Raw genomic sequence first — 18,744 nt, 5'->3', positions numbered from 1 at the left:
AGTCTCTGCGCCGTGTAGCGGGAGGAGCGGTGGGGGGGCAGAGTTGTCGGGGGTTTTAGAGCAGAGACAGAAATGCCCGGACGGATGTGCTGCAGCAGCCGCGAGCCGGGCCCGCAGAGACCAAATGCGGAAGAGCCGGAACCGGGGCTTTGGCTTGAGAGTGCGAGTGGGGGAGGAGAGGCCATGAGGAGGAGAGGAGGGCGAAGGCCGAGGCCTGCGCTTCGGTTAGCGGCTGTCGGCTCGCTAACTTAAGCTCCTGCAGCTTAATGAGGCAACAGAAAGCTCGGCTAAAACAAAAGGCCTCATTTAAAACCAGGCCGGCCAGCCGGCTATTGTTATGCTAACGCCACATTTGAATATTCAGTAAGTTTTAATTAGGAGGGTCCCGAAACAGCCTGCCAAAATCTGCAGTCCACTGTCACTGTGCTACAGAAAACCCCGACCCCCAAAAAAACAAAAACACTTTTAACGCTTTCACTGTTTATTGTTGCCCGCCTGAAGTTCACTTATTGCATTCGTTGCTTTTTGCGCTGGCTCCGTTTTATGATCAGATTGAAACTCGTTATTTGTTTTTATTTTCTTCCATCCAAATGTGTCACCTGCAATGATCTAGCCCACCCACCTGACGGAAAAGCACCCAGATGCTCTTTTGGCCTATCGGTCCTTTCATCCAAAGTGCTTGTTCCGAAAAGGTCAGAGGTCAAGGCCCAATCATTCCGACGTCATTGCTTTTTATTCAAAAGGTAGATGAATTGAATCACAGAGGTCAACTCACAAACAAGTCAAAATAATCATATTTCATTCAAATTGTTAAAAGGAAAAGGAAAGTGGGCCTTTGCAATGGGCCTTTAAGTATAAATATATCTCATCATCATGAGATCGGTGGACTTATTTTTCTACAAACGCTTAGTTTCCTTTTTAGATTTATTATTTTTTTTAATATGTCACCTTAATGAGTATTGCTCATGAGTTTCATCATGGTGTACGTGGTGCTTTGTGGACATCCTGTGTGCGTACTACGCTGGAATGAGAGCACAGCATGTTATGCTCACTTTATAAATAGAAACATTTGTCCGCGCTTGTGTGTGAGCGTGTGCTGTGTGCACGCGCATGGTTGTGTGTGAGTGTGTGTTTGCAGACCTCTGACTCCATCTGCCTCCCTTGTACTTGGTGTACCACTCTAAGAAAAAAAATCTTTCAAGAGTGTGTATAAATCTAATTACACACATTCCGAAATATACACGGTCAAAAATGGAATAATTGGGCATGTAAGTATGCAAAGACAACAGTGATGGGCTTTGACCTTGCTTTGCTACCAGAGAGGGAAAGTTGCTTCGTTTTAGACAAGTGCGGGGATGTATGTATTTGTGTTTATTATGATATTATCAGTGTCGTGTGCACGTAATGCGACTGGATTATTGTTGTTGTTTTTTTTGTTTTGTTTGTTTTACAGCATTGTGTGTTGTGAATTCAGCTCGGTTATTTAGGTTGTCGCTGGTGTCTTTAAGATTTGTTTTGTAGTGGTTGTGTGTGTGCGTGTGTGTATTCCAGAAGATTAGATAGATTAGATATTTTAGAGGTATTGTGCTAATATTCTGGCATCCATTTTTTTTTTTTTTTTTTACCTCGTTGAAACTCCGCAAAGAGCTCAGGTGATTATTCACTAATTATTCTTAGCTGGACGAGACGTTTCTTCCCTCCCTTGTGATTTTGTCTTCTCACTATTAGTAATGTTGCGCAAAGGGTCGTTAGAAGACCATTAGTGTCATAATTGTCAAATACGAATGTCAGAGATGTGAGGTCGGCGATAATGAGATTTTCTGCTCAATCTTCTGATCTCACTACGTTCATTATGCTTGAGCACCAGTAAACGAATACAATTATTGTCATGATTGGTCCGATTGTTAGTATTGGTCTTATTGTTGTTGATCATGGAGTTTGAGCCTTCTTCTCAATCGCAAATGGTATTTTTCTTAGTTGCCTGATCATGAATGAACTGCATCCCGTGCCACGAAGCATTGTCTGCTCTGCGTGGGTTGCGCAACATGCGCTCTTGAGCCGACTCCCTGGTCACTTCCCTCTCTCTATCTTTATCAACCGGTGACTTGAACCTTTACGGTCACTCCTGCCAAACGGCGCGTGGCATCTCCGCGCCGCGCGCATCTACCGTGTACACAACCTCACTGTGACGCCGGCACGCATGCAGAGCAGACAAGCAGACATTTTAGGGCAGAGATGCGACGCGCGAGCGTAAACGGGAGGCATGACGGTTGCAGAGCAGAATCGAGCGGCGTTCTTCGAATAGCTGGCAATTTGCACCTTCCGCTGTCCAATGAGAAGCCAATCTCTTTGGTGCGAGTGACGGGTTTGATACCCGGTGGACTGACCGAGTGGCTGCCAGCTCGCTCAAACCTTTGAAAATCAAGGTCAGCTGGCAGACGGAGGCAGTCAACGGCAGAGGCGGATGACGCTGAGGGTTGGTTGATTCGGTTGGTTGACGGTCGATGCGCGCAGACAATCAAGGTCCAAAGGGCTTTGAGCGGCGCGGATGTCGTCGGGCCTGCGTTCACCTGCTCAATGACGGACTGAATGCGTATGCAGCGGTCAGACAGAGTTAGCGCTAACGAGAAATTGATTCGACCTCCGCCCAATAAAATCACCTGAATCAAAGAGCTTTTCAAAGTCAAATTTTTAATGCTAAAATATCATTGTGACTTTTGACCAAATTATAGTTTACAATTGGAAAAAAAAAACAATACAATTTGAAACTTTGCTGAACCAAATTCTCATTTCTTGAATTGCCAATTTCCTGTTGCCTGCGTGCATTCCGGTACATGACAGCAATTGGCATCATCCATGACGCCTTATTTCTTAAAAGGCAAATTCTGCAATTAATACATTTTTTATTTTTGTTCACTTTGATGCAAAAGCCTTTTTAGACTGGTTTAATGTTGTCTACGATCCAAAATGACTTTCAAATGTATGTGAAAATTAATTCACGCATCAAGTCTTTTCCCCACTAGATCTTTTAACACGCACTTTTTTTTTAAAATAAATGTAATCAGTTAAAGTATTGCACCAAAATCGCGTATGTTATTAGTATTGATACTTGAATAGCATACTTAATATCATTTCATAAAAACCACTGCAATAGCCGTCGGATTCAATATCCGGCATTGCCATCCTGCCACTGAGCTGAGAACGGCGTGTGGACGCGAGGCTCTCATATGTACTAAGCACAAGCTTTGCTGCAGGAAGGCCCGCTTAAGCAAGTTCACATTTTTGGCTCAAGAGCAAAGCGTGGCTACGTGCGTCTCTTTGTGTTGTTTACAGCGTGGACTCGACGGGCCGCTACACGCAAGGACGCGCGCACGCGAAACATTCCCGGTATTTATTGTCGACGTGGGGAAAAAAAAAAAAAAAACCCGCCGCGCTTATTGTTTTGTAGGGCATACGTCTGTGTGTGTTTTTGTCTTTGGGAGTGTGTTTAATGGGTCAGTCATGCTGTGGCGGGCAGTTAGGGAGCCCGCGCGGCCTCACAGATAATCACCGGACAGCTGTCACACTTGAAGCAAAAAACAAGCAAACCGTAACACGCGGCGGCGCGGTAAAATGGGGCAGCCGTGCGGTTTTAGTCGCGAGTCGGGTGTTTCTCATGCGCTCTCGTGGCAAGACGGGTGTCGAGGTTTGAGTCAAAAAGAAAGACGTGAAAGAGAAGGGAAAGAAAGAAGAAGAACGCCGCAGCTCCAAAGTGTTGCGCTAATCATCTCTTTGATGGTGTTCCTTTGTTGTTCCAGTGCGGGCCTAATAACGGAATGTCGATTGTGTTGCTGGCAGCCGAGTGAGCGTCCATGCGTTGCTTATTAGAGTTTCATAGTGGCAGTCCAAGCACAATGCAGATTGCTGATTTATTTGTCTTTTTTCGTTTTTGTTTCTGTGAAAAAAAAAAAAGGCTGTTTAACCGATCGCCAAGTGACGGTGTCAAACGCAAGAGCTCGCTAGCTCGATGCACCTCGGCGTCAACATGCGGATGAAAAGATCAGGTTAACGCTCAGTTGTTAAATCGCACTTTTTCAAGCACCTGTTGGCACTTTCTCGCTGTCGAGAAGTGGGGATCGTATAGCATCACTTTGGGGGGGGAAGGCAAAGAAGGGCCTCGCTTGCGTGAACATTTGCTTTCGCAACAATCTCAATGACGACATTTACAGGCGGTCAAGAAGCGTTCCAAAACCAGAATTTTGGTATTTGGCAATGTTTGGGTGTTGAATGCCCTTGTAAACGAGCGGAAAACCCCAAATAGGCCCATATTTATTTATTTTTTTTAAACCCGAATACGACCCCTCCCTGAGTTGCCCCTTTTTCTAAGCTGAATATTTCCTGATATATTTTTTAAAAAAAAAGCCCTATCAGGATCTCTCCAGGCCAAATTAAAACACTCAGAGAGGCCAATGAAAATGGAAGCCAGTATTCGAATCTGTCTTAACTTTTTCACGGATCGCGATGGTTGGGCAGGATTGGAAGGAGAAATTCAGAAGAGCCAGCCGCCCTCTCTTTTTTTTTTTTGACTGAAAGCGTGTGTGATTTAACCTGTCACAATCTTGGAACAGTCCCCCAGTTCGAGCAGGGTTCCCTTTTGGCTTCCATTTATCAATTTCAGCGATGTCTTTTCTGCTTAATATTTAGCCTAATTGGCTTGGATTTCAGTCGTTTCTGCTTTCCGTTCCAAAGGAACTCAAGCGGTTTGACTGGCATGAAGCTTTGCAGATGCGGAGTCAACAATTTAGATCAGATATTGATTCCAGGACTGCATTGGTGCTCTCGTCTAGTTACAAACACAAGAGTCACGCTCCCGTATGTTTTTTTTTTTTTTTCCTAAAGTTGTTTTTTTCCAGGTCATTTCTATAAACAACCAAAAATACTTTATTCAGTCACAAACAATAGATCAAGTGTTGTTTCACATGCGCAGTGTTGGACATTCCATTAGGTCTTTTCTTCTTGCTTCTGGCACATATGAGGAATGCTCCGGTCCCAGGCTGGCCAGCACGAGCAGTCTGGATCTTAAGTTCTATCTGTCTGTCTGTCATCACCGTTCAAGTGAGCAAGAGTTCTTTTGAAATGAATCACGAACGCGCTATGAGCACATCCGGTGATGTAACCCAGCAGCCGGATGAGCTAATAGCTGCACAGGCTCTCTCGACATGAAGAGGTCAGGGGTTCAAGTCCCGACAAGCCAAAATGACGGAGATGGAGGATTAAATGTATTCGTGGATCTTGATGTGTTTATCACTTTAACACATACTCTCGCTCTCTCTCTCTCTGAAGTGGTTCTTTTTGGTCCAAATCAACCTTTTATTTATTTCCAGATGATTGTAAATTGTATTTTGAGTCGTTTGCTTTTTTTTTTTTCTTTCCTTTAATCGGGACTCGATATGGCAGCCATTTTAGTGCGTGTGGCACGTGGTATGTTTTGCGAATGCTACGGTTGCCACGTTGCCATGGTGAGTGTGAGCGGGGCACATGTTGCCAGTCTGCGTCACTATGGCGATGGGTTCACCGTGACCCGGCATCCGAGGGTACAGCTCACTGTTCCCCACTCTCCGTCTGCAGTCTTCAATAATTGACGCGGCGGCCGCCATCTTAGCATTTGGCCGCATGCGGTTGCCTGCCAGCACGTTGCCCTGGCAACGCTGCTCTTCCGACCCGGTGCTCTCGTGACACTGGTCACGTTCCACTCCATGAACTTTCGTAGCTGGCATTCAAAGATGACATTAAAATACTTTTGCAACCCTTCCGGGGGGATGATGATCAATCGGTAGCATGACAATCTAGACACGAGGAGTAAATGTTGAATGAACGCTGATGTATTTGTTGACCTTTAAAACAACGGAAGCATTCAGTTTGGACATATATTTTGAACGCACATTTCTGTATGTGATGTGCGTGTGCGTTGTCTGCGATTGGCTGGCAAGCAGCCCAGGGTGTGTCTCGCCTCTTGCCCGAAATCAGCTGGGATAGGCTCCAGCGGACCCACGCTCTCCTTTCGTTTGCAGCTGAGGTCTCATAAGCGCTCTCTCTTGCCCTCTCTCTCTCTCTCTCTCATTCACTTTTCCTGTGTGGTCTTGTCGGTTTCAGGCCAAATTGTCTTTTCCGTACTTGAATTTTGCTATTTATGAGGTCTAGATCGGAAAGGAGGGGAAAAAAAATTCCTCCAAACCGGGCCAGATGTCTTCTTGGCTATTTTTAAAGGAGCAGTCGCACGTGTGTTGAACTCTTGAGCCTCCGTCACAAACACACAGCACCTTTAGACCCGTTGCACATCTGTGTGCATCAAGCAGACAGATAGTGATAAAACCACCTGCAGGTAGTGTTGCAGAAGTACGAAGTATACCAGCCTTCACTTTGTGGTCTGTGTGTGTGTGTGTGTGTGTGTGTGTGTGTGTGTGTGTGTGTGTGTGTGTGTGTGTGTGTGTGTGTGTGTGTGTGTGTGTGTGTGTGTGTGTGTGTGTGTGTGTGTGTGTGTGTGTGTTGAAGCAGTTTTCCTGCTAACAGTGGCCGGCAGTCATCAGCATGTGGCAGTGATTAAATCAAAGGAAATCGGTGAAACAGAAGTGGAGAAAAAAAAAATGTTGTTGTGATTCCTTTGCCAAAAAAGGTCCTGGTGGTTGAAAGGAAAATGGGAGCCTAATAAAATGAGTGTGGAAGAAACTTCTAAAGAGCCGTCACCTGTGGAGAAAGCTTTTTGTTCTCCGGCTCGAAAAGCAGTATTCACACACAGACAAAAAAATAAATTATATATATATATATATATATATATCATAGATGTAAAAAAAATCATGAATAAACACACACACACACACACACACTCAGTTAGCAAGGTTCTCATGTGTGCCAGCAGACATGCAAATCCACCTCGTTACTCACCCGCACAGATGGAGAAAGCATTCAGACACACACACACTTGTGCACACACAGATGTGGAAGAGCGGTTACACTTCCGCACACACGCACGCACACACACACACGCGTGTTCATATTTATCTTTTGGAACAAAAACAGCCCGATGAAGCTCAACTAAAATTTTAATTCACCTCTTAATAAATTGGACTTTACTAATATGCATTTGGGCTGGGGGGGAAAAAAAACACTCGATATGGGATTTCAATATAGCAATTTCAATATTATTGCAATATTTAATGTGTACCTACACAAATGACATTTTTACAATCTAATGAAAGAAATTTAAACAAAATTATGCATCCCTGATTGGATGGTGAGATGAAATTCAGATTTAAAAAAAAAACAAACAAACATACAATTACATATGAAACGTATTGCGCACATTTGCAATAAGCATATTGTATGGGGCTTTATTGCCATCATGATATTTATTTTTTTTCGCTACGCCCTGCAGCCCTATTAGGCATCGACATGTGACGATGCATCTGAGGAGCAACCAAGTCGATCTTTAAGTTTTCCGTGTTTTTGGGAGACCTCGCGCGCTTACGGAGGCTTTCGTTGCTCTGAAACGCCAAAGTGTCATTTGTGATTTCCTTCATCTGATGGATAACTGAGACAACTCACAAAAATGTCCACGCACACTCACGCAAGAACACAAACAACATACGCTCACTCTCGGACCCCTGATTATTTCCTGTGTCGGGGGAATGGGGCTGAGGCGGGGGGGGGGGGGGGGGGGGTATTATCAAATCCTATTACGTTCACGATGAGCCTCCGGTTTCCATTTTTGTAATTGTGTCATGTGTTTTGAGAAGAGACCTGTCAATTTCCTGTGATGCAAAGCTTGGATGATTGGAAATAAATAAGATATTTAGTTTGAGGTCTTATTGAAGAAATCGTAACCTGTGTGCATCAATCAGCCTTGATCGATGCACACAGGTTGTGCAAATGTAGCTAGTTGCTCATGAACGGGGTACTTTTGAGACGGGCATGAAAGAGAAGCCAACTCGGTGAACATTGACATAAAATCTGTCGGTGTTCTCCAAAAATGCTGCCGCTTTGGTGTTGTGCAAGCCGACTGCTCGGACGATACGAACCTCTCGGACGAGCTGCTTCCGACGTCAGCATCGGTCTGTGTCGCTCGCGCTCGTCCACGTCGACAGCATATATCGAGAAGGCAGCTGAAAAACACGCAGGCATTCCCAGAGCTAATGTGTGTAATTAGTGGTCATTTTAAACGCCGCGACGTCACTGGCTGTCTGAACCTTTGATGTTGGCGAGAGAAAACGCCATCTTGAATTCATTTACGGGCCACAATATCAACACGCACGCGACTGCTCCCCACTTTTCGCTTTCAGTTTCCTCCTCATCGTGTCACTTGGAGGAGATCTGGTCGGGTTGCTAAAATCTGGGACTCTTCAGCTGTTTATTTTTGTTTTTGTTTTTTGGGGGGTTCTCCCGAGCCATCTTTTACATGGCCCGTTGTCTCTAGTCTCTGATTCTCTCTGCTTAGTAGATTAATTTCCTTTTACGAAGCCATAATATATCAAAACGAAACGGCGCATTCTCATTTTATCCCACGCATTGCATCCAAAGTGTGATCGGGACTCGATTTCCTTTTTTATCGTTAACCAACATGCCCATAAAACACCGTCGGCTTAGCAAAGGCCGAGGTTTCTGCACTCAGCTCTCAGCAAAGCAGTGAACTCGGATAACTTTGCGAAGGGGACGTAAGGGGAGCTGCTAAATAGGTTAGCGGTGCTGGAAAACACCACTCAATAATAGATAAACAGTCTGCTGCCTCACGAGAGCGCAGGAGAAGAGTGGAGAAGGCCAGAAGAAGACCTTTGATCCATTTGCAGGCACTTTGCTTGCATTTTGCACATTTCCTGTGAAAGCTAAATTCCGTTTTTGTTGTGCTGTGTTGGTAGTGAGTCAAAAGCATTCATTTTGAATTCCCCGCCTATCCTTGCTCAGGCGGCGGATGATCTGAAACCGAAAATTCGACTTAGCGGGTCACCAATCTTTTTGAAACTGAGATCGACTTCTTGAGTACTGATGACTGCGAAGGGCTAACAGTTTGACGTCCCCTTCTTAAGTAGCAAATCATCCCCTCACCTTTTCTCCATGAACGCTGATTCGGTCATTCTCTACGATGCTGACCGTTGACCGATGCTATCCCCCCCCCCCGACCCCCCCTCCATCAATTATTATTACTAAATATAATACAAGTATGATTTGAAAAAAAAATACTGAAAAATAGCACATGAAAATAACCGGCGAGCTATTCTTACAAGAGGTCTGTTGGCTACTGAAGTTGGACTTGGGGAGGCTTCCTGGATCCGGCGGGCACCATGTTGGTGACGCCTGCCTACAAATGACTGCGGCCAATCCAAAACACATTCACGCCTGTGGACAAACTAACCGCCGTACAGTAAATTGTCGTACAACAGAATTGTGGGGGTTGAAATTTGAAAGGATTTCAGTGTGGCCGGGCAGGCCTCATACGAGTAGTAACTCCCGATTTGATGATGTCACGTTACCGAATCTGTTTTGAGGATCCCTAAAACGTTCTCTTCTTTTTTTTTTCTTTCTTTCTTATTGCTCTCTTGTAGTGAAATGGGAGAGAGATCAAACGATGATGGTGGACGGGAATATAAAAATGCTTCCTTGAGTCATTTTTTTTTTCTTCCTGCGTAATGAAATATGAAGCTTCAAGCTGAATTCCTCCCCCGCCTCGACGTACTTTTCCGCCCCGTATGACGTAGCCAGCTCCTCTCAGCTCACTTTCACTTGTGTGTCGCACCTTTCTCCTTTGCTCCCGCTCGGTCGCCCCCCCCCCCCTACTATTTTCTGTCTAACGCAGCCCCCCCCCCCCCCACCTCCTTCGGTCACAGGTGCCGAATGCTTAGAAATGTGCGCGCACACACACAGACATGCTGAGTCTACTTATCTTCACATTGGGGGCTCTAATCAATCCACAGGAAGCTGAAGCTCCATGAGGAGAGAGGAAGAGGAGGATAAGAAAGAGTGTGTGTGTGTGTGTGTGTGCGTGCGCAAGTGTGCAAGTGTGTGTTGGCGCGAAGGCGTGTTTTCAATTACCCACATGTACTTTTTGCAGATGTGCGAGTACACCGGTGTGTTTTCCGTCTTTACCCCTCAATGTATTTGATTGCTTCCTGTCCTGTTTCATTACCTATCACCTAATATTTGACGAGTATCTCCCTTTTCACCTTTCACCACGCGGTTCCCGAATGAAATTGCTTGCGCTTTAATTTCCCTCTGCCTTTCTACTCGGTGTTTTATTTGTTTCTTTTTCCTTTCCAAAAATCCTGGATTTCTTCATATGGACTCCATTAAGCAGCCGTGCTCAAACTGAACGTTTGGGGTGCGTGCGCGCGCGCACGTACATCTGCTTCACATTAGCCCAATTGCAGGTTGGTAGAATAAAGGGCTCGGCTCGGTGGGATTTCCTTCCGCTTTCTCACAAACACGTGTGCACACGCACACGCGTGCACACACACACACATGCACCGTTTTTGTTTTTTTTTTCTCTCCCTTCCATGTGGTTTGAATCAGGGACATAATTAACCTTCAGAGGGCTCTGAGACCGTGGCTCAGATCTCCTCTATAAAAATACATCTAAAAAACAGAAAGCCCCCGAAAATATGTTTGATCTGTCTGCGGCATGTTTGAGTCACTTAACCGAGTCTGCCTCGGGTCTGGTTCTGAGTGCAGAATTATGGCGGGGGGGAAGAGATGAATCAGACAGGTAGACAGATCGGGTCAGTGTCCTGAGGTACTCGAGCCAACCGGGGGGGGGAGGAAAAAAAAAAAGAGATACTAGCAAATGGTACGTTCAACTCGTACACTTCTATTCAGATCTGGCAACTGTTTGTCGCCCCGTGGTGCTGAAATGTTTGTGAAGGATGAAAGAGAGCGCAGCCGTTGAGGAATGAGAGGCAGAGGACAGGCAGGAGGATGCAGAGAGAGGAAACAAAGAAGGGAAAAAAATGGATCGGCACAGGTGCAGCGGGCTGCGCGAATGTGTCTTGTTGTGTGGTAGTGCATGTGCATGCCTGTGTGCGCGTGTGTGTGTGTGTGTGTGTGTGTGTGTGTGTGTGTGTCAAGAGGTTTCGTGACTGCTCCTTTGAGTGTTCACATTCCAGCACATCTGCTTTGGATGAAGCGTGGTAAACTGTGTGTGTGTGTGTGTGCATGTTTGTCAGTGAGCGAGGTGGTTACCAAGGAAAATGTGTCTGATTTACATGTAGTGTGTTTGCTGTGGAAATGTATGTTTTTATTTTAATTAGTTTTATTTGCTCCCTTTATGACAAAAAATATAGTGGAGATCCAAAGAGGAGAGCGCGATTGAATCCAGAAAGAGTTGCGGCGTGAGTGAAGGGCAAAACGACTGACGAGAACATCCAAGTCAGTCCAAATGTTCTCTTTTTCCGTTTCCGCAAGAATTGAGCAGAACTCGGGAGAAAAATGTTACTTGAAGACGTGCTAAGAGTTCTGCGTTCCAGAAAACACATGTTGGCCCTCAAACGAGTTGGAAAAAAAAATGCATCGGAATGTTGAGCGGAAATGATTCTGCCGGTTTTGTGTCAAGCGCTGCCCGCCGCCGTCGCCGTCGTCGCCGAGATGTGGCGGCAATTGGAAACTATATTCATTCTAAAAAGTTACATCAACTCTCTTTATGGATCCGTTTTCAGACATTAGTATTTATGAGTGTTTAAGTAATTTGGCCAAATGTAGAGGAAGCTATAAAACGTCAGCATATCTACCGGGTTGTTTTTTGTTTTTTTTTCTTCCCGGCACAATCAAATATTTCAAATTCTCAAGATGTGCTCGTTGAGGTCAGGAGACATGTTTCGTCTCTTCTTTCTGCCGGAATGCTAACCTTGAGGTGCTCCAAGTGGGAGATATGCCACTTCCCAACACTCCGGAATGCAGCAATAGTCCAGTTTGAACGGAAAACAGCGAACGCCGTTTTCATTTGATTTCCTACGAAGTTCTTAACATGCTCCACTCCTAAGCGAGTACTCATCGATGCTCCTTTGCGTTTCCTTTGCAATCGCCGCCACGGATGACGGAAGACATTTCGCACAGTGCTCTTTCTTCCGTCTCGTCGTTTTCAAAGGAATCGTGGACAGTGCGTCTCCATCGATCGCTACATGACGGGGGGGGGGGGGAAGACATTTCACATCTCGTACCCATGATTTATTATTTCTGAAGACTGTATGCTAATTCCAAAGAACTTCAACAAAGCGTTTGTTTTTTACCTGTGATTCAGATTAGCGAGCACGCAGCTGCTGCTTGTGTGCAGGGGTATATGTGTGTGTGTGTGTGTGTGTGTATGTGTGTGTCTGAGCCCCATGAGGAATCAGTTTTCACTGGAATGTGTCTTTATTTTCTGCCGCCGTTGCCGAGGGCGATGCTTTGATGCGGTCTGCGATGTTCTGCGAACGCAGGTTCCACTGGGTTTTATTTGGCTCAGTATCATCGGTCCGTCACGGAGTGCAGCAGGTTGAAACTGTCATGAGTCCGTTCAATGGCTCTTTGGCCTCTTTTTGTTGTTGTCATTTGGTGCAATACAGTAAGGATGTCTGTCAAAAAAAGCTCAATATCCGCTTTGACGTGTTTCAGTGGAGTCGTAATAGATGTGACAGAGTAAAATCTGATGAGTCACAAGTCCGAGTCAACGTAACTATCCCAACATGACACCTTTTATATGGCTAGGGACCAGTGGTGATTCCCCCCCCCCCCCCACCTCGCAAGTCGCCATGACACCATCTCCGCTTTCCACATTCGAATATTTCCATCGCGCCCACATTATCGTCGTTGTTTGGCGCTAGCTTCACGTTAGCTCCCCGAACACTTTCCATGCGCGATGACGGCTGTAAACGGTAAGCTGTCTGTTAAAATGCGGGGCGCGCGTCTCGGGTTTGTGACATCGCCGTCAAAACAAGAATGGCGGAACTCGGCGTGATTGTCGTGCGCTTGGAAGTTTTTTTTTTTTTTGCCTCGCGATTGTTTTGTCCGATGTTGACTGACGCTTCCCGCGCTGCATTTAGGTGTCGCATACAGGATATTCAAATGAGCGTCTGCTGTTTTCATTTCACATTCTCCACTTTCACGTTGCTTCTTGAAAGTGGGAATTTTCGGCCTCTTGCCAAGTCGCTCTTCGGCGTGAACAGCGTCCACGTGGATCTCTCATCACAACCTGTGTAGATTCTCAAGTCAATTGAACTTTTGGCAAGGCAATTGCATTTTAGAAAATGGATCAACTCGCGGGATGGGTTTCAGCCGTCAGGAGCAAAACAGGAAACACATTTGGCCTTTTTAGACATTTTAAATTGCGATTGGATTTTATTCATCTGTAATTATAATTGACTGGACCCTCGCTGCGTTGTGCACTGTCGCATAGATCGGATAAGAACTCTTCAGATTTCCCTGCAAGAATCTGAAAACATTGCGTCATAACTTCGCGTCTCATTTTGAAAACGTCTTGAAAAATTCTGACGTCTCGAATTAGAATGGAAGAATTTAAAGAGTAATGTGGAGTGATAATTCTGTCTACATTTCTATTACTGTTGTTTTGCTTTTGACTGCTTTCCGTTGAGGTTTCTGATCCCCCGCCACCTCCTCCTCTCCTCCCTGTCATCTTAAGTTCAACAGTTGTGAAAGGAGTGACAACACTATTAAGAGCTTTCTGACTGGCTTCGGATCGGCTTACAATGGGAATACTGATACCACTGTGTGTGTGCGTGCGTGCGTGCGTGCGTGTGTGCGTGTTTGAAAAGAGTTTGTTATTGGGGTCCCTTTGCATTCTTTATACTTGAACACACTCTGCTGCACCTGTTTCTGTATGTCCAGCTCTCACACACACACACACAAATCACGTCCTTTCGTCAGCAGTTGAAACAACATATTCAATCGGAAAAAATGTCTCTGGGACATAAATTCAAATTCTTTAAACGCCGGAAAAACATATCCCCGTGTGTGTGTTTTTTTTTTCCAGTGGCGTTCGTGTCAATGAATGTGGTTTTATGATCAGAGAGTTCAGTTCTCACAGCAGAAAAGGAGGAAGGGGTTCTGAGGGGATTCAAGTTCAGCTCTAATCTCAACTACAGACTGCGGGCGCGTGCGTGCGCCGCGTGCATTTGTGTGCCCGATTGTTGGAAGCAACAACAGTTCAGCAGAAGCGCTCCCGGCCTTCTTGCTCCATCCATTTTTTTTTACATAGTTTTTTTTGCAGCGTGCTGTCTGTAAATGGGGCCTTTGCGCCGGTAGTTCAACTTTCTCAGGACAAAATCAGTTGTAACACCGTACCCGTCCGCTGCGGGTTTGATACATTTTTATTAATTTAAAAAAATTGTAAGAATGCAGAAAAACAAAGACATCAAATGAGTTTACATGCCTTTTGAAAAGGGGAGTGGGAGTATATTATGAATACGTGGGTGTCTTCTATTAGCTGACAGTGCTGACAGCTGAAGTTGTTGTTTGTTCCAGAAAACAAAAGAAGAGTTATTTAGCATTTAAAAATAAATAAATAAAAAGCATGAATGCAGTTTGTATCATCAGTGCAGCCTAGTTTAATTTAGTTTTAGTCTTTTTATTTTGCGGGGAAGTTTCACACAAATCCAATTGGACTGCACCAAGGCGGGAAATAAGCGAGAGTGTATATATATAAATATATATATATATATATATATGGGACTGGAGTGAGGCACACATTTTGCAGAGACCGAGTAGTGAAAGATTCCTTCTTTGGCGTGCATGCCGGCAATAGCTGGACGTGTCAAGGCCATGCTTGACCCATGATTAAAGCGTGTTATATTGGGTGGCAGGCTCATGCTAATCCTCACTTTGTTCCTTTGCTTCCATCAGCGGGGCCGATGTTTCCGATATCATCTTCGGAGTGTTCTGACGCAACGCCACGTCAGCGGATCCCATATTCATAACTCAATTGAGCCATTTGTTTCATTCATTCCCACACCTGCGCACGTCCGGCTCTTGCGGGCCTCCGCTTGAATCGCGTGAACAATAAAATCTGATTCTGAGCATGGAAAGAGTTTGGCAGATTTTATTTTCCAGACAATTTCTGTTTCTCATACTGATTCTGAGGAAGGCAATAGATTTTTGTGGCACCCCAAGTGTTTATTTTTTCCTTTCATCTGCAGGTCATCTGCATTTCATCGTTGCATCTGCAGCCCGTTTATATCGCGTTCACGTGAAAACACTCCAAATTTGAAGTGCTCGCCGCCGCGTATTGATTTCATGGGGTAAAAGTGTTCGGCGAGAGATGGCGGGAGGAGAGGAGAGCTTCTAACAGTTGTTCCAGGGCCTGCGTCATCCGGCGCGAGCTGGCGTCATGGCTGAGTGTTTGCACGCCATATGCGCGCACGCACTTCCTAACACGCACAAGCGGAGGAATGTAACGGCGAGCCCCCTTTGGTCTCCCCGTGTGGCCGCTGCAACGTCACCTGCTTTGAGCGATAACAGGCCTCTGCGTCTGCAAGGCGTCTCACTTTTGACTGCATTTTGGGCGCGACGCCGCTCGGCCGCTGCTCCCCCTCCGAGAAGAAAATCAACGCTTTGTTCCTCCTTTGCGCATCAAACCGAGCCTGAGTAAGAGGAGGGCAGAAAACGTGTTGCGACTGCTTTGTCAAACACCGTTTGAGTCACAAGTAGTGGGCGGGTTGGGTCGGTCAAGAGAATGGTTATTCTCAAAAGAATTTTGAAGCAAACTATCAGTGCATCACAATATTATGTTGGAGCTTGTTTGCCATGGGTGTGTTTTTAGTGTACAGGCACACCAGCCTTTTGTGAGGCAAGATTGTTCAGCCCGATAAACACCACGCACGGGGGAAAAAAATGGTGTGATGAATTGATTTTTTCAACAAATGGTTGCCGGAATTGAAGTCATGTCGATGCAGATACATTTTTTTAAGTAGGCTAAAAATCGACTTGATATTTTAAAATGCTCCTAAAAAAAACTGATGATTCTACTGTGTGCAGCCACTTGCCAAAATAAAATGAGTTAAGGCACCATTTTTTTTCCAGTGCAGATATAAACATCTCTTCCCCTTACACGTTTTTTAAAAAATGGGGCGCCACGGAATATTTACATTGCTTACTGTTTATGTATAAAAAAAATTCTGAGTGTACTAATTGAACCTTGTCATTATTAAAAACGACTGCTGCCAATGGAGCTTTTTATCACTTTGTCTCCGCAATTTGTGACGCTCAGCAAAAATTCTTTCGGAAATTGTGCAAGTGTAGCGCTCACTCGGCGTCAACGGTGATTTTCCCGCGCGGCATGTGAGCCGCACGTTGAAATTCACCTCGCGCCCCAAAGTCAGTTGGCATTAGGCTTCACCCGGTAACATTGAACAAGATAAGCGGTGTGGAAAATTGATGGACGGACGACTGGATTGATGGACTGCGGATAACGGCTTGAGTGTATTTTCCGTACAACAGGCAGAGGCCCCGGGAAAATGCGTTAAGCCCCGCCTCCCCTTGAGGAACAAGTCGATTTAGGGATATGTCAATCAAGTCTCACTCCAGAACCATCAGCCAATAGCGATGACAGACTGTCTGTGCGAGTCTTTCTGAGATGTCTGTGTTGTTTGTTGCAGGTTTACGCTCCATCTGCCAGCACAGCCGACTACAACAGGGATTCACCGGGCTATCCCAACTCCAAACCAACGAGTTCCGGCTTCCCAAGTTCATTTTTTATGCCAGGTACACTCAATGTAGGAAAAAAAAAAAGTCGCATCATATCCTCTACACTTGAAACGTTTACTTGTGCATTCTGTATACAGATGAATGTTTTGCCTTAACTGAGCCGAAACCCAAAAGAAGCCCACGATTATGTATGTCACCTGTGCCATTTTATTTAACTCGTTTTAAGATGGTCACCACAGCGGCGAACCCTGGAGCAGCAGTAGCAGCAATCTCGGCCAACAGGGTTACCACGGCAGCATGTTGGGAGGCGGGAACGCCGCCCATGGCCCCTCCCAGAGCTCCTCCTACTGTGGCGTTCACCCTCACGACAGACTGGTGAGCCGAGATGTGATTGATTTCACAACTGCGCCGTTTTCCAGATGTTGATCTCATCATCGCAAATATTGAAACGTCATCTTTACATACCTGCTCCATGCACTTCTGTGAACATATAACATCGTGTGCTTCATTATTTTTATCATTTCCGGGCAGAGCTACCCAGCGCATTCATCAGCAGACATCAACTCCAGCCTTCCTCCCATGTCCAGCTTCCACCGAGGAGCAGGCGGCGGGGGCGGGGCTAATCACTACAGCACCGCCTCTTGCTCCACCGCTCCCACCAACGGCACAGACAGCATTATGGGTAAGACCCACTGATCGTATTGTACTAAAAAACAAACAAAAAAACCACGACGAAAACTATACTAAAATGCAACCTATGCACATGGATCGTTTTCATCATGACATGGACACAAACGGACGGACTGAAATTTTGCGAGCACAGGAAACGGCAGGCCTTCCAAAACCGAGTTAATTGCAACGGACAAGACACTTGTGCTCCATTTGGTCTCCACCTTGACATCGACACGCATGCGCTCGCACTCACGTGCCAGATGGAGCCGTTGCTTTGAGTCCAACAGAACAAATAGGAAAGCAATAAGAAACAGATTGAAAGTTTGTTTTCACGGAAAGACATCTGCAGCATTCCAGAAAGTTATTGCGCCTGTGCGCGCTCGTGCGCGCGCACACACGCACACGCACACACACTCACAGTTCAATGTGAGTGATTTGTAAGGAACCACGTCGGCGCACCAAGAGAAGGGCAGAGTATGGATACACACAAAAATGAAACAGAATAAAATAGTTGTTGTGTACGACCAAGAAGGTTGGCGAACAAGTCCACTAGTGTGTTATTTCTTCAAACCTTCACAGTGCGCTACGAATTTAAAAATGTCTGTCAAGGCGTTGTTCTGAACAGGATTGTGTTTGACATAGTCAGTAGTTCACCCCTGGATTTATGTTATGACTGTGAAACCATAAAACAAAGTCACGAATAATGGTTTCTTCAACTATTGTCTTCGGTTGCTGTCATGAGAGGTTTGGTAACAAGAAAACGCTTACAATATCGCTGTCATTTATGAGATAAGCAAATTCAAAATGTTGCTACTGATTTTAGCAACCAACATCAAAGTTGACAGGTTTCATTTGCTTTTGTGGGCCACATAAAAATGATGCGGCGGTCCAGATATGGCCCCCGGGCCTTGAGTTTGACAACGGCGCTCGACATGGTGCAACAATTCCAGATGGGAGTTTACGCGTGAGGTTCACGGTTGTAACCTCTCGGATGTGGTTTACCGGGCCATTCGTGAGGCAGACTTTTACCCCAAAACATGCTGCTTCCTTTCCCTGTTCCCGACCGTGTCCTTTTACGTCTTCTCCTCGACTGTCGCCGCTGAAAGAAATACCGTTCTGCCAAACTCTTTAATGCAATCATTTGCCGTGAAATGTTCTCCCCCCCCCCCCCTCCTTATACCATATGTGTTCATGTGCGAGCCTATGTCTAACTTGTGTGGATAAGTGTAAACTTTCCATCTGGGATCTGCCATCAGGAGTTGTGAGTTGCGAGCATGTCAGACTTCTTCTATCTGCCTGTGTGTGTGTGTGCGTGTGTGTGTGTGTGTGTGTGTGTGTGTGTGTGTGTGTGTGTGTGTGTGTGTGTGTGTGTGTGTGTGTGTGTGTGTGTGTGTGTGTGTGTGTGTGTGTGTGTGTGTG

At 45.6% G+C, this 18,744-nt stretch overlaps 1 protein-coding gene across 6 annotated transcripts in view; it reads left to right on the top strand.

The window, feature by feature from the left end:
* tcf4 (transcription factor 4) overlaps positions 1–18,744 on the top strand; it is a 112,853-nt gene that overhangs the window by 72,591 nt on the left and 21,518 nt on the right. For all 6 annotated transcript variants that reach the window (XM_086134213.1, XM_086134214.1, XM_086134216.1 and 3 more), the window contains 3 exons: positions 16,605–16,710; positions 16,880–17,028; positions 17,185–17,335. In XM_086134213.1, coding sequence (XP_085990339.1) covers positions 16,605–16,710; positions 16,880–17,028; positions 17,185–17,335 — 406 coding nt within the window. The remainder of the gene's footprint in view (positions 1–16,604; positions 16,711–16,879; positions 17,029–17,184; positions 17,336–18,744) is intronic.

The sequence above is a fragment of the Hippocampus guttulatus genome, chromosome 17 (assembly GCF_054856545.1).
Source record: "Hippocampus guttulatus isolate MCC_2025c chromosome 17, RoL_Hgut_1.0, whole genome shotgun sequence".
NCBI classification, from domain to species: domain Eukaryota; kingdom Metazoa; phylum Chordata; class Actinopteri; order Syngnathiformes; family Syngnathidae; genus Hippocampus; species Hippocampus guttulatus.
The sequence above is the reverse complement of the archived record's forward strand: the minus strand, read 5'-3'. Positions and strand labels throughout refer to the sequence as shown.